General features: G+C 41.2%; 1 protein-coding gene across 7 annotated transcripts in view; it reads left to right on the forward strand.

The window, feature by feature from the left end:
• PRCP (prolylcarboxypeptidase) overlaps positions 1-20,153 on the forward strand; it is a 69,582-nt gene extending 49,429 nt beyond the window's left edge. For 6 of the 7 annotated variants that reach the window (XM_080641966.1, XM_080641965.1, XM_080641963.1 and 3 more), the window contains exons 8-10: positions 3,097-3,261; positions 4,779-4,966; positions 17,969-20,148. In XM_080641966.1, the coding sequence (XP_080498092.1) occupies positions 3,097-3,261; positions 4,779-4,966; positions 17,969-18,185 (570 nt within the window). In that variant the 3' untranslated portion in view covers positions 18,186-20,148. Of the gene's footprint in view, positions 1-3,096; positions 3,262-4,778; positions 4,967-17,968 lie in introns of all 7 variants that reach the window. The other variant, XM_080641961.1, reaches the window with a different exon arrangement.
• Positions 20,154-24,852: the final 4,699 nt, after the last annotated feature.

Raw genomic sequence — 24,852 nt, forward strand, 5'->3', positions numbered from 1 at the left:
TGAGTCACGCTCACTTGCGACTGTTCTTTTCTAGAACACTTATTGCTACATGTCAGCACTGCATTCCCCCTGCCCAGTTTGCATTGTCACCCTGCCTCATCTACCATGCTGTGCTTGGACATAATGCTCTTCTCTGCATTCCATGTGTCTACTCTGTAGTTTTGTGCTGCATTTTGAAAGAGCTGAATCCACTGTTGGTGTCCACATACAGGAAAGAATGCTGATCAACTGTTGGAAATAGGCAGTTTAATGAATTCTGTGATAAGTTCTTGATTTCCATATTTTCTTGGTTATTTCCGATTGTTATATTTCTTAGGAAGATTTTCTAAGAAAAGTGCTATACAATTAGGTATGTTTTTTACTTGCCACGAATGATTAAGAGTTGTCAGAATAGTAAAACACTGTTTTGCCTTTTTTCTTCAACTTGCATTTACTTATTACTTTAGGCTCAGTAGTTTTATGAGGCTCTCAGTTTAGCATAACTCATTTCTTTATGTATACCCTAAACCTTGGTGTATGGCCTCACAGTTACTTTTTTAAGGTACAGTATGTCCAGTTATTTGGACATCTTAATTTCTGACTTTTTCACACTCAATATTATAAAAAACTTACTGGGAAAATGCATACTCTATCTCCCTTTTGGCAAGTCACATTGTAATTAAGCATGTTACAGACTCAGAGAAATCCTACAGTCAAGAAAACTTCACATTTGCTAATACATTTTCTAAAATTTCCTAAAACCTTTTATTTCACATACTATCATTTAACATTGCATAGAAATATTGTGCTGAATACATTTGCAGAGAGGCATTTAATTTTTTCTGTAATTCATTTTCCCTGTCTCAAGTTTCCTTTTTCCAAGAAAGTGTTACTGGAAGCTGGTCGAAGGCAGAACTGTGCTGAGAGACTGTGTTTGCTTGTGGCCACTTGTTTCTCAGTGTCCTCCTTTCCTGACTGGGAGCATATGCCCAGACCAGGTCTGGTTGCTCCTCCTGCCCAGAATCTCTCTCTAAAGTGGGGTAGCTGAGTTCCTTTTTTCCACGCTTCTTCTTTTCTGGATTCATCTATTTTTTTTTTTTTTTTTTACCTATTATATATGTTTTTTTCAATCTGAAATGAGAAAGGACCAGATCACTGAATTCGTGTGAAGGTGTTAATAGAAGATGGAAACGTAATGTGTTTTGCTTGCCATTGGGGCTCTTTGCAGTTTTATAGGGGATACAACCTAAGCTGTGTAACATGATGAGTAAGATGTATATTTCATAACCAGAGACATCTGGTGTTGAATCTAGGTCCTACCATTTACTTGCTGGATGACCTTGAATAAAGTGATTTAACCTAAGAATCAGTTTCTTCATGTAAAATATTGGATAATAACACATCTGATAGGATTGTTTGAGGCTTAAGTGATGTAATGGTTGTAAACTAGGGTTCAGTAATCAGTAGCTATTGTTGTTATTATTGTTGTTATTCAGCTTTGATTCCATTGCCTGTGATTTCCCCCCAATATTTTATTGTAAAAAAAAATTCAGTAAAGTTGAAATAATTGGACAGTGAATACCTATAAGCCTACCACCTAAATTCTATAAATAATAGTTTATTATATTTGATATGTTATATCCATCCTTCTATCTAGCCTTCATTTCATCTTATTATTAAATGCATTTCAAAATTAAGTTGAAGACATCAGCACACTTTCTAAAATCAGCTTTAATGTCATTAACTAGAGTTCAGTATTTGTTTGATTTCTTTAGGTAAAATTTACATACAGTAAAATGTACAAATTGTAAGTGTACTGTTTGTTGTGTAACCCAGACCCCTAGGAAGATATGGAATATTTATATACCCTCGAAAGCTTTCCATGCCCCCTGTCTAGGTTATCCCTGCCTTCATTTCCCACCCTGAGGATTGACTTTGATTTTTAGTACTGAATTTCAGGTACTGAGTATAGTCCAGTGATGGGAGTATTTGGGAGCTGGGGAGCTGCCTGATCTGCTTATCACACCACAGACATTGGAGCTTGGTATAGTTTTTCCATAAGAAATTTTATAAATTTTATATTTTTATAAAATTGTAGTTGTTCATTCAGCAAACACTTAATTATTAGATATCTTGCTTAAGTAAGTGGTGAGGGAGACACTCTGGAATCAAATGAGTGCTGTAAAGCTGATAGAAAAGGCACAGGGCATAGTGAAGCATGAAGGAGGGAGTGACTTAGTTCTCCTGACTTGAGGGGCATAGGTAATGATAGCCCCATAGGGGAGGTGATACTTGAGGTGAGTATTGTGGAAGATGAGTTGGTGTTTGCTAGGTATTGGGTGAATTGGAGAGAGGGAGAAGGAATGTGCAAAAGGAAAGAGCTTAGTGGGCTGGAAATGATTTTGCTATGCTGCAGCAAAGGTTGCAGGAGTTAAAACTAGAGTGGTAGGTAGGGAGGACTTTGCATGCTATGCAAATGACTTTGGTTTACTTCTATAGTTTAGGAGTAGTTAAAAGGTTTATTAATCTGTGAAGGGGATTATACTCAAAAGATAGAAATTGTCAAGTAGTATAAGTTAAATGCATATCTTTTAATGATCAAATCAAAGTCCCATGTCTTTTGTTTTATTATACTACTAGTGGCCCGAGCCTGCACCCTCTCCAATTGGACATCTCTCTCACAATCTGGGACCGCTGGCTCCTAACCGCTCACCTGCCTGCCTGCCTGATCGCTCCTAACTGCCTCTGCCTGCCTGTTTGCCCCTACCTGCCCTCCCCTGCCAGTCTGATCTCGCCCCCAACTGCCCTCCCCTGCTGGCCTGATCTCGCCCCCAGCTGCCCTCCCCTGCTGGCCTGGTTGCCCTCAACTGCCCTCCCCTAATGGTCTGATCTCACCCCCAACTGTCTTCCCCTGCTGGCCTGATCTCGCCCCCAACTGCCCTCTCCTGCCAGCCTGATCACCCCTAACTGCCTCTGCCTCGGCCCCCACCACCATGCTTTGTCAGAAGGAAGTCAAACGTCTGGAAGATGGCTGGTTGACCTGGTCTAATTAGCATATTACCCTTTTATTATAATATTTATGTTCTGACTCTTCTTTTTATTTCTCTAAAATGACAGGTGGCGTGCCAGTATTTGAAAAATTCCAATTTATCTGATAGAGAGTTGCTGCAGAATATTTTCCAAGCTCTGAATGTATATTACAATTATTCAGGCCAGGCAAGATGCCTGAATATGTCAGAGACATCAACTAGCAATCTGGGATCCCTGGGTTGGAGCTATCAGGTAAGTATGTATGATTTCTCCAAGTGGAACTTACTTTTCATTGATATGGCTGTGCTGTAACAGAGTTCACAAGATTTTATCACTAACCTGGATCTCAATGTGATCTCTCTCTGAAGCCATGATAAGTTTCCTCACTCATTCATTCACTCATGTATTTAATCATCGCCAAATATATTCTGAGTACTTATCATGGGTTAGGCACCCTTCTAGGCTCCACAGATACAAAGATAAGTAAGACATGATCGATTTTACTATCAAATGTAGCTTGTTGAAAAAGAAGCACAATTAATATTGCAATAGATCTTGATAAGTCCTATAAAGGAAACATTTTATGGACACATAAATGAAGGGGAGTCTAACTTGATTCCCTCTGATATTTTATTCTTTCATCTGTACAATGAGAATAATAAGAATAAGAATAAGAATAAGAATAAGAATAAGAATACTTTCTTTCCAGAGTTGTTTTGAAGATTCAATCCTATATAATAAAGAGCTAATATGCAAATGGCCATCATGCCCTCATGCTGCCCTAATGGCTCAGACACTCAACACTGGGGAGAGAGGAATGGGGACCAGCCAGTCACAAATGAGCTCGTGAGAGAGGAATGAGGACCAGCCAGACTGCAGCCCAGGAGAGGGACAAGCTGCCTGCCCCACAGTCCCGGGCACCAGTGGCTGGGGCTGTGGCCTGGGAGAGGGACAAGACACCCACCCCGCGGTCCCAGGTGCCAGCAGCTGCGCCTGTGGTCTGGGAGAGGGACAAGCTGCCCACCCTGCAGTCCCGGGTGCCAGTGGCTGTGCCTGCGCCTGCAGCCTGGGCCAGGAGAGGGACAAGCCGCCCGCCCCATGGTCCTGGGTGCTTGCAGCTGCGGCCTGGGCAAAGTCACCCGGCCACAGTCCCCTGCAGCTGCAGCCAGCCTGGGAGAAGCCGGCTGGGTCCTGGGTGCCTGCGGCCGGCCGGAGGAGGGAATCCTGGGTCCTGGGTGAGGGGCGAGGTAGAGGCGGTTAGGGGCGATCAGGCCAGCAGGGGAGCAGTTAGGGGCGATCAGGCCAGTAGGGGAGCAGTTAGGGGCTATCAGGCAGGCAGACAGAAGGGTTAGGGGTGATCAGGCAGGCAGGTGAGCAGTTAGGAGCCAGTGGTGTCCCAGATTGCAAGAGGCAGTTGGACATCCCCCGAGGGGTCCTGGATTGGAGAGGGTGCAGGCCGGGCTGAGGGACCCCCCCACCCTGTGCACAAATTTCATGCACCGGGCCTCTAGTATGATGATAGATGTGAAAGAAAAACAGTTTATAAAGAAGGAATATATGTATAGTTCTAACTTCTGTGATTTCTCATCTGAGCCTTTCCAGGAGCAATGAGAGGTATGACACAGAGTGGTAAAGAGCAGGAACTGTGAAGCCAGACTGCCTGAATTCAAACTCTGGCTTTGTTGCTTACTAGTGTATGACTTTGGACAATTTATTTAACTTCTTTGTGCCTTATTTTTTCACTAGACTCTTCTGGGTTGCTTTCTCAGGCTTGCACAGAAATGGTCATGCCCTTTTGTACCAATGGTATTGATGATATGTTTGAACCTCACCTGTGGGACTTGAAGACATTTTCAGATGATTGTTTTAAACAGTGGGGTGTGAAACCAAGGCCCTCCTGGATCACTTCTATGTATGGAGGCAAAAACATCAGTTCCCACACGAACATCATTTTCAGGTGAGTTATTGCTGTTCCAAAGAAAAACTTTGTTGTTGGAGACATTTGTAGAATAGCTGAGAAAATAGAACCAGGAAAAATGTTGGACAATAAAATAATATAGAATACAACCAATGGTATCCTGTTTTCCTATTACTTGAAAGATAGAAAATGCTGGGAGCATTTGAGATCTTGCTTCAAGGCATGTCATCAGTTTGGCTCAAATAAACTCTTATAAAAATTCCCTAAAAGAAGGAGGAGGAGGAGGAGGAGGAGGAGGAGGAGGAGGAGGAGGAGGAGGAGGAGGAGAAGGAGAAGGAGAAGGAGAAGAGGAATAAGAGGAAGAGGAAGAGGAAGAAAAAGAAGAAAGAAAGAGGATGTGGAGTAGAGACATGATTTAGAAGAAAAAGAAGACAGAAAGAGGATGCGGAGTAGAGATATGATTTTACACTATTACCACTATGGTTAAAGGCTTAAAAACAGCTCAGCAACAAAATGAAAATATATATATTTTTTAAATATATATTTTTATTGATTTCAGAGAGGAAGGGAGACGGAGAGAGAGAGATAGAAACATCAATGATAAGAGAGAATCATCGATTGGCTGCCTCCTGCACTCTCCCTACTGGGGCTCGAGCCCGCAACCCAGGCATGTGCCCTTGACTGGAATTGAACCCAGGACCCTTCAGTCCACAGGCTGACGCTCTATCCACTGAGCCAAACCAGCTAGGGCATGAAAATTTATTTTTTAAATTCCTCAGCACAAAATGAAGCATCATTTGTTTACAATTTGCCTTACTTTTGTTACTATTGTTAAAATGGTAATAAAACTTTTTTAGTATCTATTCAACAAATACTTTTGAAGTACCCAATCTGTTCTGTTCCAGGCACTATATGAGGAACTTTAAATAAATTACCAAAAATTGAACCCTTACAACAATCCTGTGAAGTAGTTGTTATAGTTCCTTTTTCCTGAGGAGGAAAGCGAGGGTCACTGTGTTCAGTCACTTGCCAAAGTTCATCCAGCTTTATTTATTTTAGTTATTAATAAAACCAGATTTCAACCTTAGCCTGTTTGACCACAAAAATCCTGTTTGTTCTTCTATATTGTACTGCTCTTATGATGACATATGTGGTATTGGTTCACATCAGAGTTATTTGAGTAGACTCTAAGTGTATCTGATTGCCACTTCAAAATTTCCAGTTTTGGCTTGTATATCAGGTTGTCAGCTATTAAGAATAGCAACTAGTTAATAAAAAAATTTATTTCCAAATCTATATGGAAATAGTAGAGAGATACCCATACACATCTCTTAACCTGGAGCTATTGTATAAATTGTAAATGTCATTCTTTTACAAACTTTTATAAATAAGAGTTAAATTTGATCTTCAGGACATGCTCAATAGCGTTTAGGAGTAAGGAGTGCTGTTTTGACCGAAGGATCACTCCTTGGGTTTAGGCCCATAACACTGCTCACTTTGCAATCTAGTTTATTGGGTTGATGATATTTTCTGATCCAGTAGGGTACCTACCCAAAATAAGAGGTGAAAAAACACTTTAATGGAAAACTTAAAGATTTTTTTTGTTTAATTTCCTTAAGTTGTGTTCCTTGTGCTCAATAGGATTCTTCACAGCTATAGTCTTCAGCTCAGCCTTATAAAAGTGACAGTTGAACAAATAAATCTTTTTAAGGCATTTAAGGAAATGGTGCCAAATTTGGGTGTTTGAAATTAGGGAAATGTAAAAGGACTGAAGAAAGTTTAAGTACAAACCTAGGGTCTCCAAGCTTATCATTGATCTTCAGAGGAGAGAGTACTTTGTCAATTTTTTGTTTTTCTTTAGGAGCTAATCTCTGGGTAGTATTTATATGGATTTCTCTTTCATGCTAACATTCCAAGGTCACCCTTCCTTGCTTTGACCTTATAAAGCTGAAGTTCAAGTTGAATTATAAAGGGGAGTCTGTATGAACATTTTAATATATGTGTTTTGGTCAAATACATTGTCCTTTTTTATTGGATTCAACCATTACAGATATGTATTTTAGTTATCCATTTGTCCTCTTATATTATTTTATTCAGGCCATCAAAATAACAATCATCATCACCATCATCATTGGGAGGGAGATAGGTTTTTTATGAGAAAAATTTGGGGGAAAGAACTGAAACACATAGGTGGAAATTATAAAACTTTTAGTTCAGTATAAGAAAGGACTTTCTAACAGTTCAGTATAAAAACAGATTTTCTGCCCCCATGAGATTGTGAACTTCTTAATGGCAGAGACTGTCTCGATCATCTCTGTGCCTTTAGCACCTGCAACAGGGACTGGCACATAATGAATGTGCAATAAGTGTATTGATGAGGATGAGGAATGACATATGAAACTCAGGAAGGCTTAAGAGCCATGTGCAAGTTTAAAGGCAGGACTGTGTGAAGATGCTGGTATATCATTCTGCCATGGCAAGTCTACTTTTAAAAGAAATATTTTTCCGTATGTTGCTAGGTGAAAAATCCAATGCAAAAAAATTTAAGTTACTTAAAAATTCAGAATTCTCCTGTTTTTCTGAAGGAAGCACATTCCCAAAGTAAAGGAGCAGCCTCGGGTGTCTCTGTTCTGTGTACTTAGTGGCTACCAGCTAAAAAACATTTCTGGTTGATGAGTTTCACAAGGAACCATGTGAAAATATCTTTATGTACATACTTCTCTCCTCAGGTTGCCTCACACAAATGCAAGCATGACTGCTTCTCTGATTGGAAAGTTCAGTCTGTATTTGTTGGATTAATGATTTGCAGGTTAAGAGCTTGGGCTTTGAAGTCAGAGAGACCTGGATGCTGTTTTTCCTTTTTTACCAAGTTAGCTGTGTAGCCTCAGGCAGATTGCCAATTTATATTATTAGAAAACTAGAGGCCTGGTGCATGAATTCATGCACATTGAAAGGAAATTAATTAGAAGAAATATTTTGGAGGCCAGGGAGGGACCGCAGGAGGGTTCCAGGGCGTGTCCAGCCCGTCTGATTGGCTGGACCCCAGCAGCAAGCTAACTTACTGGTTGGAGCGTCTGCCCCCTGGTGGTCAGTGCATGTCATAGTGATTGGTCGACTGATCAGTCAGACACTTAGCATATTAGACTTTTATATATATATAGATAGTGACTTCCTGACAGGTTTATTTCAGGGAGTAGGTAGACTGTTATGGAAGGGGGCACTGTGAGGGTAGAGATTTTTGTCTGTTCACTGAATTCCCTGTGCCTAGTCAGTGCCTGCCACAGAGTAGGCACTCCATAAACATTTGCTGAATGAATGAAGACTCAAGAAATAGTAGCTATTAATGGTTTCATTTCAGCAGTTTTTTTCCATAGTGCTTTTGTTGGAATTCTTAATTCCCTCCCCCCCCATCCTTCATTGGTAAGAAATTACGTTACCCCAATGGTTATTCTCAGTTATTTAAATATAAATCTGAAAGGGAATGCCTGAGAAGCTGATTAACATAATTTTTCAGGCAAATTAATTGTTCCCAGCAATTAAGTGAGGCTCACTGTTGGAAATTTTATCCAGGCAATTAGATTTTCTCATGAAAGCTATTATTACTTTTTTTTTTCTTTGTAAATTTCCCAGTGACTGGTTTAGCTTTCACATGTCTAGGACCAAGAAATTCAAGTCCATGTGCATCTTAGGTCTCTCAGCAACTCCAAACACTGTTGCTAAGTCACTCAGCTGATTCAGATGACCTTTTAAATCAAATGCAGTTTGCTTATTATGTGGCTGTTAGGATGGCTTTTTTGTTTTGCAAATAATGGAGAGTTTCCTAATCGGGTTGGTCCTGTCAAATTGAAATAATGATAAAGGCTATTTGTTCACTCAAGAGAATCCAGCCTCTTGTGTAGTTTACTTTAAAAATATATTTGGTAGTTGAAAACTAAGGATCCTATTTTGCATGTGAGTTTTGCCTTTTGTTTTTAATAAAACCAAAAAAATACATTTTTGGATTGAATCTCACCCCCCCCCCTCCAAGCATAAAGTTGCATTTTAAACACACATATATTTAATGTACCTAACTGCATATTTTTCATTTAATTTGTACATTTGCCTAGAAAAAACTGATTGCATTAGTTTTCTGACCCAATTTCTATGAGAAATCGTTTCATGTTCCTTTTCACGATTCATATACTTCTTAGAAGTAGCAATACTTCTCAGGCTTATGAAATATGATAATAATTATAATGCTGCACATTTATGTGGTATTTTATAGTTTATAACTTTCATATATAATATTTAAATTGGACCCAACAATATCTCTATGAGGGAGGGACATTATCTTTAAAAAATTTTTTTGGGGGTAATGCATGTTGGAATTGAGGGTCATAGAGGTCAGGTGACTTACCCCAAATCATGTGGCTAATAAGGGTATAAAAACTTAGATCTGCTGACTTAGTTAATTGTTCTTGCCATTGCTACACACAGGTGAAGTCAGTCTCTATATTTATATTAATCACATATTAACTCTGCTTTGTCATATAAAAAGTACTGAAGTGATTTACATGTCCCTGACCTTGTATACATGTATTTATAGATCTCTTTTGATTAGGGCATCTGGTATCTGACCAAAGACAACTAGACATTCACATTCATTTTTCATTCATTCAGTAAACATTTGCATGGCTCCTATGAGTGCCAGGTACTGAAGCTACTGTAATAAACAAAGTAGACAAAAATTCCTGCCTTTGGGCAGTTCTAGTTTGAGAGATAGATAATAAACTAAATAGCACCTGTAAGTATGTTAGGAGATACATGCTAAGGAGGAAAAATAAACTAGGGAAGAGAGCTGTGAAATGTTGGGGGGTACAAGAGAGACAGGTTTGAAATTTTAGATGGGAATGACCAAGGAAGACTTCACTGGGGGGTGACTTTTGGAAAATGATCTGGCAGGAGTGCCTAGATAGCTATGAGTGTGGTGGAGTAAGAACACTCCATAAAGAGGAATTAGCAAGGGCAAAGGCCTTGAGAGGTAAATGTGCTGGCATGTTCTCCTCCAGGGACAGGAAGGAAGTCAGTGTGGCTGGAGTAATTAATGAGGGAGAGAACAGCAGGAGTTGAAATCAGCGTCAGCAGAGGGCCGAGATCATGTAGCAGGGGTCCTCAAACTTTTTAAACAGGGGGCCAGTTCACTGTCCCTCAAACCGTTGGAGGGCCGGACTATAGTTAAAAAAAAAAACTATGAACAAATTCCTATGTGCACTGCGGGCCCGGGACGAGTCGGCTGCTAAGCAGGACAGGCAGTGGCACCTGGCGGGCTGGATAAATGTCCTCGGTGGGCCGCATGTGGCCCGCGGGCCGTAGTTTGAGGACCCCTGAAGAGACTTGTAGGTCCTAGGAAGTACTTTGATTTTTACTTTGAACGAGATTGGAAAACTTGGAATGTTTTGAGCAAAGGAGTGACAATTGATTCAGGTTTTAATAGGATCAAATTGTTACCCTACTGATAGTAGGGAGATAAGAGTAGTGAGAAAGGTCAGTAAAAGGCTAGTCAGGCTAGAGATAATGGTGACCTGGATCAGAGTGGTGGCAGTGAATATGGTGATAGGTGTTCAAATTCTGGATATATTTGAATATGTAGCTGACAAGATTTGTTGACAGATTGGGTGAGAAAGAAATAAATTAAAGAGTGACACCAAACTTTTTGGCCTGAGCAACTAAGACAGGGTGCCATTCACACAGATGAAAGAACATACATAAAAATGTCCTATTGTTTCGAGTGATAGGTAGATAAAGATTTTCCAAGAGGTGCCATATAAGGGGAAAGTGATCTAATACCTACAATGCCATGGGCCAGATACATAAATCCAGGTATTTTGGTTCCTATTTTATCTTGAGAAATCTAAGCTTCCATGAGATTAGGAAGATGAGAAGCTGACTTGGGACTGGAATCCAGGTGTGTCTGATCCCAAAGTTCGTGCTCTTTTTACTGTGCACCATGCAAGTCAAGAAGGTATGTGCTACTGATTTCCAAGAGCAGTCACGTGTCCATGAAATGTAATGTAGTATAAAATCAAGTACTGGACTAGGGCTATAAGAACTATGCCTGTATATCAGATTTGCCATTGCTAGCTGAATGAGTTGGGTGTTAGCTTTCTTACCTATAAAAGAATTGTCATTAAACCTACCTCACAAGATTGTTATAAGGGTCAAATGAGAAAGACTTTGTATACTCTAAACCAGTCTATACATGTGTGGAGTTAATAATACCAGGGAACAATTAGATTTACAATAATGTCAAGAATGAAATACTTAGGAATGAGTTTAACAGAAAAAGTGTGAGATGTATACACTAAAAACTATAAAAAATTGTTGGAAGAAATTAAAGGTCTAAATAATGAAAGACATTTCATGTACTATGGGAGAAGTAATATTGCTAAGATGTCAGTCCTCCACAAACTGATCTACAGATTCAGTAATCCCTATAAAAATCCCAACTGTTTCTTTTTACAGAAATTGAGATGTATATAAAAAATGCAAGGGACCTAGAATAGCCAAAACAATCTTAAAAAGGAAGAACAAATATGAAGAACTCATACTTCCTGGTTTTGAACTCATACTTCCTGGTTTCAAAGTTGTTATAAAGCTACCATAATCGAAACAGTGTGACACTTGCGTAAAGATAGACATAGACCAGTAGAAGAGAATTGATAATCCAGAAGTCAACCTTTATATGTATGGTCACTTGATTTTCAGACAAGAATGCCAAAATAGTTCACTGGGGAAAGAATAGGCTTTTCAAGAAATGATGCTGGGGAAACAGGATAGTCACATGCAAAACAATGAAGTTGGATCCCTATTTCATACCATACGAAATTTTAACTCAAAATGGATCAAATGGAAGAAACCAAGATGGCGGCATAAGGTATACACCTGTACGTGCTGCCTCTCACAACCACACCAAAACTACAACTAAAAGACAAAACGACTATCACCCAGAACCATAGGAAAACTGCTGACTGTCCGGTTTGGCTCAGTGGATAGCGCGTCGGCCTGCGGACTGAAGGGTCCCAGGTTCGATTCCAGTCAAGGGCATGTACCTTGGTTTGCGGGCACATCCCTGGTGGGGGGTGTGCAGGAAGCAGCTGATCGATGTTTCTCTCTCATCGATGTTTCTGACTCTCTACCCCTCTCCCTCTCTGTAAAATAAATAAATAAATAAATAAATAAATAAATAAATAAATAAAATATATTTTGCCAAAACTGGTTTGGCTCAGTGGATAGCGCGTCGGCCTGCGGACTGAGGGGTCCCGGGTTCGATTCCGGTCAAGGGCATGTACCTTGGTTGCGGGCACATCCCCAGTAGGAGGTGTGCAGGAGGCAGCTGATCGATGTTTCTCTCTCATCGATGTTTCTAGCTCTCTGTCCCTCTTCCTTCCTCTCTGTAAAAAATCAATAAAATATATTAAAAAAAAAAAAAACTGGCTGAGTAGAAGTTCTACAACTAGAAGAAAGAAAAAAGCACATTGAGACTGGGTAGGATGTACAGAGGCACGGAAAAGCAGAGGTACGGAGGCGTGCGAATCGGGCTGGCAACTGGGTGCACTGTTTTTTTCAATCAGGAAGGAGATACAAGCTCCCTGCTGCTCTGAACTCCAGTTCCCAGTGAGACTCTGGGGACCCAGACTCCTAGGGGAGAAGCTGGATTGTCTGGCATCAGGTCAGAAAGTGAGGGTGGCTTTCTTGCAGAGGTGCTCGTAGGAATCATTGTTTACTGCGCTGGGGCTTGGGACGTGGGGACGCAGAGACACAGAGATGGCTGACTGGCAGCCATCGCTGTTTGCTACACCCTGGTGATTACCTGAGACCCCCGCCCCACCCAATTTACAAATCCACCCAAACTGTGTGCAGCGGTTTCGCATATGAATGGCCTGCCCTTCCACAGTGTAACCTAACAAACTGCAGCTGGGTCAGACAGCTCCAAAACTTCCAAACCCCAAACAAAGAGGAGAAATCTGCAGATCTCCCTGTAGCTCCTGCTGGGTGGCCTCAGGCAGTAGCTGACTTGCACCTCCTGGGAAATCCAGGAGCCAGTGTACCTAGTGGTCAGTGTGAGATGATACCAGATTTCAACTCCTCACATCCATAAGTGACACACTCAAGGGGCAGACTCAGAGAGCACCAAAGCCCCACTGAAGCAAGTCCTGTCCCATAAGGGTGTCTCCAGCACAGCAGTTCTTCCATTATAGACACAGTGGGTCCTCACAGCCAATTGGCCTGGAGGTCAATTCCTCCCAGTGTACCAACAGCAATCAAGGCTTAACTACAACAAGACTGTGCACACAGCCCACAAAGGGGTGCACCAAGAGTGTCCACCTCAGGTAACTGGGGAGGCTGAGCCACTGAGCCCTATAGGACACATAGCACACAAAGCCACTCTATCAACACAGGGAAGCAGCCAAATTGTGAAGGCAAAGAAACATGTCACGAATGAAAGAAATGGAGGAAAGCAAACTACTGGATATAGAGTTCAAAACCACAGTTATAAAGTTACTCAAGAATCTTCGAGAAACTTAGTGAGACCTTCAAGGATCTTAATGAGAATGCCAAAAAAATGGAAAAGGACCAGTCAGAAATTAAGCATACACTGTCTGAAATAAAGAATAATATACAGAAATTCAACAGTAGACTAGAGGACCCCAAGAATCAAACCAAAGATTTGAAATATGAGGAAGCAAAAAACACCCAACCAGAAAAACAAAAAGAAAAAAAGAATCCTATCTAATAAAAGAGTAATATGCAAATTAACCATCACTCTGCTACACCCACAAGCCACGCCCACCATCCACGCTCACCAGCCAATCAGGAGCGAGTATGCAAATTAACCCAACCAAGATGGCTGCAGCCACGGAGAGAGCAGGAGGGAAGCTTGGGTTTCCCCAGTGATGGAGGAAGCCAAGCTTTCTGCACACCCTGGCCGGCCCCGGCCTGCACTCCAGGCTACAAAGTTTCAAATATAGAAGATAAATAAATCCCAACAGAAATGGCTGCCACCACGGAGCGAGCAAAAGGCTTGGCTCCGCTCCAGGCTACAAAGTTTCAATTGTAGAAGATAAATAAATTCCAGATACCAGGGCCTCCGCTTGAGTCGCCAGGGGTCATGGCCGGCCTGCATACCACCACAGGCTCCTCGCCCAGGCTGCCCCACACCCCAAGGGAACCCCCACCCTGATCCAGGACACCCTTCAGGGCAAACCAGCTGGCCCCCACCCATGCACCAGGTCTCTATCCTAACTAATAAAAGTAATATGCAGATTGACCATCACTCCAACACACAAGATGGCTGCCCCCATGTGGTCAAAGATCCTGCCCCCATGTGGCACAAGATGGCCAGCACAAGATGGCCAGCAGGGGAGGGCAGTTGGGAGAGACCATGCCTGCAAGGGAGGGCAGTTGTGGGCAATCAAGCCTGCAGGGGAGGGCAGTTAGGGGTGACCGGGCCTGCAGGGGAGGGCAGTTAGGGGCAAACAGGCTGGCAGGGGAGCAGTTAGGCATCGATCAGGCTGGCAGGGGAGTGGTTAGGGGGTGATCAGGCTGGCAGGCAGAAGCGGTTAGGGGCAATCAGGAAGGCAGGCAGGCAAGCAGTTGGGAGCCAGTAGTCCTGGATTGTGAGAGGGATGTCCGACTGCCCGTTTAGTCCTGGTGGGATCAGGCCTTAAATGGGCAGTCGGACATTCCTCAAGGGGTCCCAGATTGGAGAGGGTGCAGGCTGGGCTGAGGGATGTCCCCCCCCCCCCCCCCGTGCACAAATTTCATGCACCGGGCCTCTAGTCCAAAAATATGAAAATAGGGTAAGGAGCCTCTGGGACAACTTCAAATGTACCAACATCCGAATTATGGGGGTGCCAGAAGAAGAGAGAGAGCAAAATATTGAAAACCTATTAGAAGAAATAATGATAGAAAACTTTCCCTACCTTGTGAAAGAAATAGACTTACAAGTCCAGGAAGCACAGAGAACCCCAAACAAGAGGAATCAAAGGGGACCACACCAAGACACATCCTAATTAAAATGCCAAGGGCAAAAGACAAAGAGAGAATCTTGAAAGCAGCAAGAGAAAAACAGTTAGTTACCTACAAGGGAGCACCCATACTACTATCAGCTGATTTCTCAACAGAAACTATGCAGGTCAGACGGGAGTGGCAAGAAATATTTAAAGTGATGAACAGCAAGAACCTACAACCAAGATTACTCTACCCAGCAAAGCTATCATTCAGAATTGAAGGTCAGATAAAGAGCTTCACAGACAAGAAAAAGCTAAAGGAGTTCATCACCACCAAACCAGTATTATATGAAATGCTGAAGGGTATTCTTTAAGAAGGGGAAGAAGAAGAAAAAGGTAAAGATAAAAATTATGAACAACAAAGTGACAACAAATACATATCTATCAACAAGTGAATCGAAAATCAAGTGAATAAAAACTCTGATGAACAGAATAATCTGGTGAATATAATAGAATCAGGGGCATAGAAAGGGTGTGGACTGATAACTCTCGGGGGGGAAGTGGGTGTGAGGGGTGTGGGAAGAGATTGGACAAAAATCTTTTTTTTTTTTAAATATATTTTATTGATATTTCACAGAGAGGAAGGGAGAGGGATAGAGAGCTAGAAACATCAATGAGAGAGAAACATCGATCAGCTGCCTCCTGCACACCTCCCACTGAGGATGTGCCCGCAACCAAGGTACATGCCCTTGACCGGAATCGAACCCGGGACCCCTCAGTCCGCAGGCCGACCCTCTATCCACTGAGCCAAACCGGTTTCGGCTGGACAAAAATCTTATACCTATGGATGAGGACCGTGGCAGGGGGTAAGGGCATGGGATGGGGGCTGGGGGATCGGGTGGAGGGGAGCTTTGGGGGGAAAAAAGAGGGATATCTGTAATAACCTGAACAATAAAGATTTATTTAAAAAAATAAAAGAATAAAAATAAAAAAATAAAAATAAATGGATCAAATGATTTAATTGATGACCCAGTTTAAAAATTGGGAAATGCAAATCAAAGCCACAATAAGATTCATTTCATACCCACATAGGATGGCTGTAATTAGAGAATGAGGGGATAGGTGAAAAAGGTGAAGGGAAATATAGTCAATAAAACTATTGTGATAAGTTTGCACGGTGATAGGTGATTACTAGAATGAGTGAGGTGATCACTTTGAAAGGTATAGAATTGCTATATTGTACACCTGAAATTTATGTAACTAACATAATATTGTATACCAACTGTACTTAAATTTAAGAAAGTAAAAAACAAAAAGGTAAGTGTTGGCAAGGGTATAAAAAAGTTGGAACCCTCATATGATGCTAGCGGGAAATGTAAAATGGTGCAGCCACTTTGGAAAACAGGCAGTTCTTCACAAGGTTAAGTCACCATATATACCAGCAATTCCATTCTTAGGTCAGTCTGTACCCAAGAGAAATGAAAACATATATCCATGCAAAAACTTGTACATGAATGTTCATAGGAGCAATATGCACAATAGAAAAAAAAGTGGAAACAACACAAATGTACATCTGATGAATGGATACATAAAATGTGGCATATTCATACAATGGAATATTATTTGGCAATAAAAAGGAATAATGTACTGATACATACTACAACATAGATGAAACCTGAAAACATTATGCCACAGTGAAAGAAGCCAATCACAAAAGACCACCTATTATATAATTCCATTTATATGAAATGTCCAGATTAGACAAATCCATAGATAATAAAGAGTAGATTAGTGGTTGCCTGTGGCTGAGTGAGGGAGTTTGGGGGAGGGAATGGGAATTATTAGCTACCAATGAGTATGGGCTTCTTTTCAGGATGAAAATGTTCTAAAATTGTGGTAATGGTTACAAAACTCTGAATATACTAAAAACCATTGAATTCTACATTTTAAATGGGTAACTTTGTGGTGAAATATATCTCAACAAAGCTGTGAAATATTATTAGGGATGCTATCTATGATTGTATTGGATTTTTACTAAGCTAAACTAAATAGCCTGCTTCAAGGATTGATCCTTTTTACAGTGAAGTGTTGTATGAACCAGCCAGGATTAATAACTTAATAGCAATTCTGTAACTTTAAAGCCAATATAAAATGGGAGTCTTTGAATAATGGCCAAATTTTCTGGTTCAGATTTGGAGGAAATTTTTCAGTTCAATCACCCTGTTTCCCAAAGTACTGTACTACAAAGAAAATAGTGTATGAAAAATGAAGGGTTGGTATTTTTTTAAAGAGCTAAAAGATAATTATCATTTCAAATATGAGAGTTTTTATTTATTACTTTCATAGTTGGCTCCCAGGAAAGTGACATTAATTGAGGAACTGCTATGTGCCTGATACTTGTGCTTATTAAATATACCCACAGTACCATCTTGTTTAACCTGTACAATAACCTTATGAGGTCAGCCTTGTTATCTCTTTTATAGAGGAGGAAGGTCATATGGTTTTTGAGTGATTAAGCTGGGATTGAAATTTAGGTTTTTAAATTCCACTTTACAGTACAATATGGGTTGACTCATGGGGTACCACCTTCATTCTTTGGTCCCATTTCTTTTTTTAAAAAAATTATATATATATATTATTGATGTCAGAGAGGAAGGGAGGAGAGAGAGATAGGAACATCAATGATGAGAGAGAATCATGGGAATCATTGATGGCTGCCTCCTGTACCCCCCACTGGGGATCAAGCCTGCAAACTGGGCATATGCCTTGAATAGTAATCGAACCATGACCTCTTGGTTCATAGGTTGATGCTCAACTACTAAGCCATGCCTGCTGGGCTGGTCTTATTTCTTGTACTTGGTTTCAGAAATATTGTAGAACTCCAGTATGAATCACATTTTTATAGGACAGATTCAGTCTTCAGATCAAATCCCCCAGTTTATATATAAGCTTGTAATTTTAGTTGTTGTGCATAAAGTAGGTTTCTTCTATCTTATCTGGATATAGGTATGAAAAACTAACAATCTTATTTTTTCTTCTTTCCCTCACATAGCAATGGTGATCTAGATCCCTGGTCAGGAGGTGGAGTAACCAAGAACATCACAAACACCTTGGTTGCCATCATTATCCCAGAGGGGGCCCATCATCTAGATCTCCGAGCCAACAATGCCTTTGACCCCATGACCGTGCTATTAGCCCGCTCCTTGGAAGTTAAATACATGAAGCAGTGGATTAGAGATTTCTATGCCTGTCTAAGGAAGAAGCACTGAGCAACTTTTGATCATTTTCAGTTTCTTTTATGTTCATTCCACCCACATTCCCATTCACTTTGGTTTTCTACGCATAATCACTTTCCCTTTTTTATCATTAGATTTGGTGGGGCAAAAGTTGAGATAGAAGAGAGGGTGATGGTGGTGACAGCAGCCACCCTACACCCCAGGTTCTGGCCATCTTTGAAACCTCTTTCAGGAGGAATTTTTTTGTGACAGCTGTCCCTCACCATCAGTGGCCCTCATAACTGGAGCAGAGTTCCTGACTACCTTTCACAAGAGTTAGAGTCAGTTCCTTTGTTTCTCTGCAAGCAGGGATTTCTCTTGCTTTTGAGACAAGTCTCTGGCTCTATTATTCCACACTCCTGCCCTCCCAAAAGGGAAAGCAGAAAATAGATAAAAATGATGTAATTGCAGCTGATAGGAAGGGTGTCCGATGCCAACCCCTGCCCTCCCAAAAGGAAAAGCAGAAAATAGATAAAAATGATGTAATTGCAGCTGATAGGAAGGGTGTCCGATGCCAATATAAGCCGTTTCTTTTGTACTTTATTTACAGGCTTTGAACTGTGCTGTAAATAAAGAATAAGGCTGGACCTTATACCTGTGTGTTGCCCTGAAGCTCATTCCAGTTGTGGGGAATGCTGTGTGTACTGGGCTTGGCTGTTTTTGGAAAGTCCTTTAATTTTCTTTTTTCCACTTGGCAGCTCTTCTTAGTTCTGGGATATTTGCCACTGTGGTACTGCCAGTAAGAAATCTGGCCTGTTTCTGCTCCATTTCTCTTTGTTCCTAAGGTCAGTTTTGTGGTAATTTGGTTCCATTTTGCCAGTTTAGGAAAATAACTCTGTTTTGCTTCATTTTACACCAGAGCAAGCTTTTATATGCTATGGTCACTGATGATACTTCAGTAAGAACCCTTTAAAAATTGATTAATCAGTTATTCAGAAGGTAGAATGTAGTTATGTTCAGCATTTTTTTAAAATTGTATTTTTTGGTAGTCGTTGCAGCTGTCATTCAAGCCACAAGTGTCAGGACACTAAGAGGCAGGTGCACGAGAACTTTTCTGTATGGCGTGCAAAAGACAAGCTGACTAATTCATGCAGGCAGCATATTTGACATTAATAAATGGCCAAGCCGTTCCTACTTCCAAAGGGTTGGCTTCTTTCAAGCAGTTCTTACACTGAAACCTTTCTTCAGAAGAGCTTTTCTAGGATAACAAATAGGGTTGGATCAAAACCTTTCAGGGACACAGAGAGAGACTAACAGTTTCTACTCTGTTGAAAGAGTTCTTCCCCCTTGTTTCTTTTTATTTTCTCTCAAAACATTTTTTTCTTCACCTTGCCTTGAGAGCATTTCCTGCTTTTTAAAAACTGTACCTTGCTCTCAATCATTTCTAAAGTACTTATTTTTTTAAAAAATGCATGTATAAAGTTTAATTCTTGGGTGAGGAACTGAAATATTTCCCTTATTTTCCCTGGCATCCGGGAGATACAGAAAAATCTTTGTCTGGTTTCAGAAGCCTTCAGTTCTCATTGTAATGAGTTGTCCATCAAAGCATTTGGTCACTACTTTCATTTCAACATCAGAGAAAAGTCTGCTGATGTGGGAATTTAAGAGTCAAAACAATACTAGTTTTCAGTTTTTATTCTTTGTCAACTAACAAGTTATATAATGCAAGGTTTATGGGCTTTCTAGATGATATTCTTACTATTTATTTTAGGGTACTGTTGATTTTAGGGTATTTTCCTTGAAACCTTTTTACTTGTTTAAAATCTTTAAAATACTTTGCCACTTCATTTTGTATTAATTCTTTGGTTGAATCGCATTTTAGCAAAGAAAATAATTACCAAAAAAAAAGAGACGTCTTTTCTGCAAGTATAATTTGGTCTTCTGTACATGGTTTTGTTTTTTTTTCTATGTACATTTCATGACAGATGGCAACCATAATTAAAGTTAGCCTAATTACAATATGCTGAAATTTACTTTTAAATTGAAAAAGAATTAGAACATCAAATAAACCTTATTTAAAGCATCCCTCTAATTAATAGATGATGCTTTTGAAAGACCAGGAAAGAGAGACAAAGAGAGATGGGTGGTTTTTATTTTGTTTTTGTTACTTTAACTACATAGAGTCAATGGTTAAAACTAAGGAAAATTAAGGATCTTTCTTAAGGGTTCTGTATAGTCAAGAGATTATCCAGAGGAGGCAATGTCTAGTCTAGCATACTAGTATTAGCAAAGGCACTTCATATCCTCAGTCCAATCCCATCATTTGTAGGTAGATGGCATTGTTGCACAGAGAGAAATAACTTGTATAAGGTGTCACAGCTCATCTTTGGCAGCACTAGGCCGCCTTGAATGCAGGTTGGTTTGTTGTTATCGTTTTATTGGTGTAGGTTAACTTTTAGATTCAAAAAATAAAACCTCACCAGTTTAAGCAAAAGAGGGATTTATTGAAACTGCAGGAATAGCTTTACAACTTAGGTAATTAGGAATCACGAGGGAATGGAACTGGGGTCTTGAAAGTAATTAAAAGTCAAGCCTGATATTTCTCTTTCTCTCGCTTGGAACAGAGGTCACCAGTTTTCAGCTGGTGGGGGAGATTTGCTCCTCAGATGTTTAGTTTGGCTAGCAGTCTAAAGTGTGCATGTGCATCAGAATTACCTGGAGAGCTCCCTAAAACAGTGATTAATAAGCCCCACCCCAGAGTTTGTAATGAATAAATCTTAGGGTGGGTCTTCGGAAGTTGCATTTCTTACAGTTCCCCAGGTGATGCTGAGTGTTGGGTCATACGTTGAAAACTATGGTTAAAAGAATTCTGAATTTCTGTTTCTTCAAACAGGGCATGTCTCTTCAGTTCACCTTACTCCTGTTATCCTGCTGGATCCCATTTGAGTATGGGAACTCTGCCCATCATTTCTCTTCCCATTGCTGTTCCAGTCTCTCTGCAGACCAATTTCCTCTTCTTTGCTTGCACAGGGCCTATGGTGACTTACCCAAATGGTGTCCTCAGGTCCTGGAGGCTACACCACTTCACAAGCCCACAAGTCTCAGGTGGTTAGGGAGGGGCAAGGTCATAAAAACATGGCGTCAGAGACACTATTTGGGATGAAAGGGAAGAAGTTCAGTCAACTCAGTATGTATCTATCACACAGTGTTTCTGGGAACACAGGCATCCAACAAAATGCCAATGACTTGTGCAGTAGAAAGATCCATAGGTAAGCAAGTTTGGAAAATAATGCGTTAAACAAAATTAAATAGTTGGTTTTAAAATCTGTAAATATGCATTATAATTCTCCAAAATGGTAATTGAGAATGCACTTTTCCTACTTTTTTTGTTTACTTATGTGCCCCAGACATGAAACAGCTCTGGTCACCAATACAGGCATCAAGCTAGGATGAACAAGGACTATAGTCTGCTTTGCCCCTGACTGATATAAGAGCAGCACCACCAATCACGTGTCTTCTTGCCCATTGCCAAGGGGTTTGTCTTACTCTAATTTACAGAGCTACAAGGTGTATGGTGGCATTGTTCGAGAGCCTGGAAAATACAATGGTAAAAAAGTAAGCACAGTACAATGGAACCTAGGGTCTTTTTTTAAAATTATAACTTTATTGTTCAGATTATTACAATTGTTGCTCTTTTTTCCCCCCATAGCTCCTCTCTACCCAGGTCCCACCCCACCTCATGCCCTTACCCCCCCCCCCCCCCGCACCCCGCCACTGTCTTCATCCATAGGTGTATGATTTTTGTCCAGTCTCTTCCCGCACACCCCACACCCCTTTCCTCCCGAGGATTGTCAGTCCACTCCTTTTCTATGCCCCTGATTCTATTTTATTCACCAGATTATTCTGTTCATCAGTTTTTATTCACTTGATTTTAGATTCACTTGTTGATAGATATGTATTTGTTATTCATAATTTTTATCTTTACCTTTTTCTTCTTCCTCTTCTTAAAGAATACCTTTCAGCATTTCATATAATACTGGTTTGGCAGTGATGAACTCCTTTAGCTTTTTCTTATCTGTGAAGCTCTTTATCTGCCCTTCAATTCTGAATGATAGCTTTGCTGGCTAGAGTAATCTTGGTTGTAGGTTCATCACTTCGAATATTTCATCACTTTGAATATTTCTTGCCACTCATCACTATAACACAAAGTACTATTCATCACTTTGAATATTTCTTGCCACTCCTGTCTGGCCTGCATAGTTTCTGTGGAGAATTCAGCTGACAATCATATGGGTTCTCCCTTGTAGGTAACTGTTCTTCTCTTCCTGCTTTTAATATTCTCTCTTTGTCTTTTGCTCTTGGCATTTTAATTAGGATGTGTCTTGGTGTGGTCCTCTTTGGATTCCTTTTGTTTGGAGTTCTCTGCGCTTCCTGGACTTGTAAGTCTATTTCTTTCACCAGATGGGGGAAGTTTTCTATCATTATTTCTTCATATAGGTTTTCAGTATCTTGCTCTCTCTCTTCTTCTGGCACCCCCATAATTCTGATGTTGGTACGCTTGAAGTTGTCCCAGAGGCTTCTTACACTATCCATATTTTTGGATTATTTTTTCTTTTTGCTTTTCTGGTTGGGTGTTTTTTGCTTCTTAGTATTTCAAATCTTTGATTTGATTCTTGCAATCCTCTAGTCTGCTGTTGGATCTCTGTATATTATTTTTTATTTCAGTCAGTGTATGTTTAATTTCTAGTTGGCCATTTTTCATATCCTTGAGGGTCTCACTAAACTTATCAGAGGTTTCTAGAAAATTCTTGAAAAACCTTATAACCGTGGTCTTGAACTCTGTATCCCGTAGTTTGCTCTCCTCCATTTCTTTCATTTGTGACCTGTTTCTTTGTCTCCGCATTTTGGTTGCTTCCCTGAGTTGATAGAGTGGCTTTGTGTGCTAGGTGTCCTATAGGGCCAGTGGCTCAGCATCCCCAGTTACCTGAGGTAAACACTCTTGGTGCACCCCTTTGTGGGCTGTGTGCACAGTCTTGTTGTAGTTAAGCCTTGATTGTTGTTGGTATCACTGGGAGGAATTGACCTCCAGGCCAATTGGCTGTGAGGATCAGCTGTGTCTGTGATGGGAGAACTTCTGTGCTGGAGACACTCTTATGGGGCAAGACTTATTTCAGTGGGGCTTTGGTGCTCACTGAGTCTGCCCCCTGAGTGTGTCCCTTATGGATCTGAGGAGTTGTAATCTGGATGGTCCCACTCTGACCCCTGGGTACACTGGCTCTTGGATCTCCAAGGAGGTGCTAATTTAGCCTCTGCCTGAGGCCATCCAGCAGGAGCTACGGAGAGATCTGCAGATTCCTCTTCTTTGTTTGGGTTTTGAAGATGCTCAGATGAGGCCCAGCTGTGAAGCCGTGCAAGCTTCTGTGGGACCTTGGGCCTTCTTTTGGATGTTCTGGGTCTCTCTGACTCAGCTGCAGCTTGTTAGTTAATTTTAGATTTCAAAGGACCAGGCCATTCATATGCAAAAGCCTCTGCACACAGCTTGGATGGGATGGGGTCTCAGGGTGGAGCAAACAGCAATGGTTCCCTGTCAGCTCTGCCCTAAGAGGCCCCCGGGTGTCAGTGTCCCTCGGTAATTGCTGCAAGCACCTCTGAGAGAAAGCCGCCCTCGGATTCCGCCCACTGCCAGAGAGTCCAGTTTCTCCCCGTATGAGTCTGGGTCCCCAGAGTCTCGCCCGGAACTGGAGTTCAGAGCAGTCAGGAGCTTGTGTCTCCCTGTGGATTGAAAAAGCCGGCCTCGTACTCAGTTGCCAGCCCTCTCCGCGCGCGCGCGCCTCTGTACCTTGCATTTTACTTCCACAGCTCCTCTGAGTCTCACTGTGCTTTTCTCTTCCCTTCTAGTTGTAGAATTTCCACTCAGCCAGCCTTCCTGTGGTTCTGGATGATGTCTGTTTTGTCTTTTAGTTGTAGTTTTGAAGTGGTTGTACGAGGCAGCAAGTTCAGGTGTTTACCTATGCCACCATCTTGGTTTCTCTGGAACCTAGGTTCTTGAACTTAATTCATCCCAGAAAGCTGTTCAAGAAGCAATGTGTTAAAAAAAATAAATCATTTTTTTTCTCATTAGAAGTAATGTAAATGGAATTAATCTGTTCCAGATCCCCAAATGATTCCCTGTTTTAACTTTTTTTAATTGCCTGTGGTTGCTGTTTCATGAGCACTTTCACACCCTTAGCAACATCAGCCTGTTGATGGCCTCTTTATATTTTAAAATTGAGCTAATAGCCCTGCCATACTCACCAGACATGCAAACAACTTTATCATGTTTTGCAATTATTTCTTTTTAAAGCTCTATTGTTGTTCTCACAACTTTCCTTTTCATTTTGTTACTATCACTAACCTTCTTAGGATCCATCGTGACTTACTGGTACGTATTTAATAATAACTAGAGGCCCGGTGCAAAAAATTCGTGCATGGGGGGGGTGTCCCTCAGCCCAGCCTGCACCCTCTCCAATCTGGGACATCCCTCTCACAATCCAGGACTGCTGGCTCCCAACTGCTCGCTTGCTTGCCTTCCTGATTGCCCCTAACCTCTTCTGCCTGCCATCCTGATCACCCCCTAACCACTCCCCTGCCAGCCTGATTGATGCCTAACTGCTCCCCTGCCAGCCTGTTTGCCCCTAACTGCCTTCCCCTGCAGGCCTGGGTCCCCCCCAACTGCCCTCCC

Source organism: Plecotus auritus (assembly GCF_963455305.1).
Source record: "Plecotus auritus genome assembly, chromosome: 9".
In the NCBI taxonomy this organism is placed as follows: Eukaryota; Metazoa; Chordata; class Mammalia; order Chiroptera; family Vespertilionidae; genus Plecotus; species Plecotus auritus.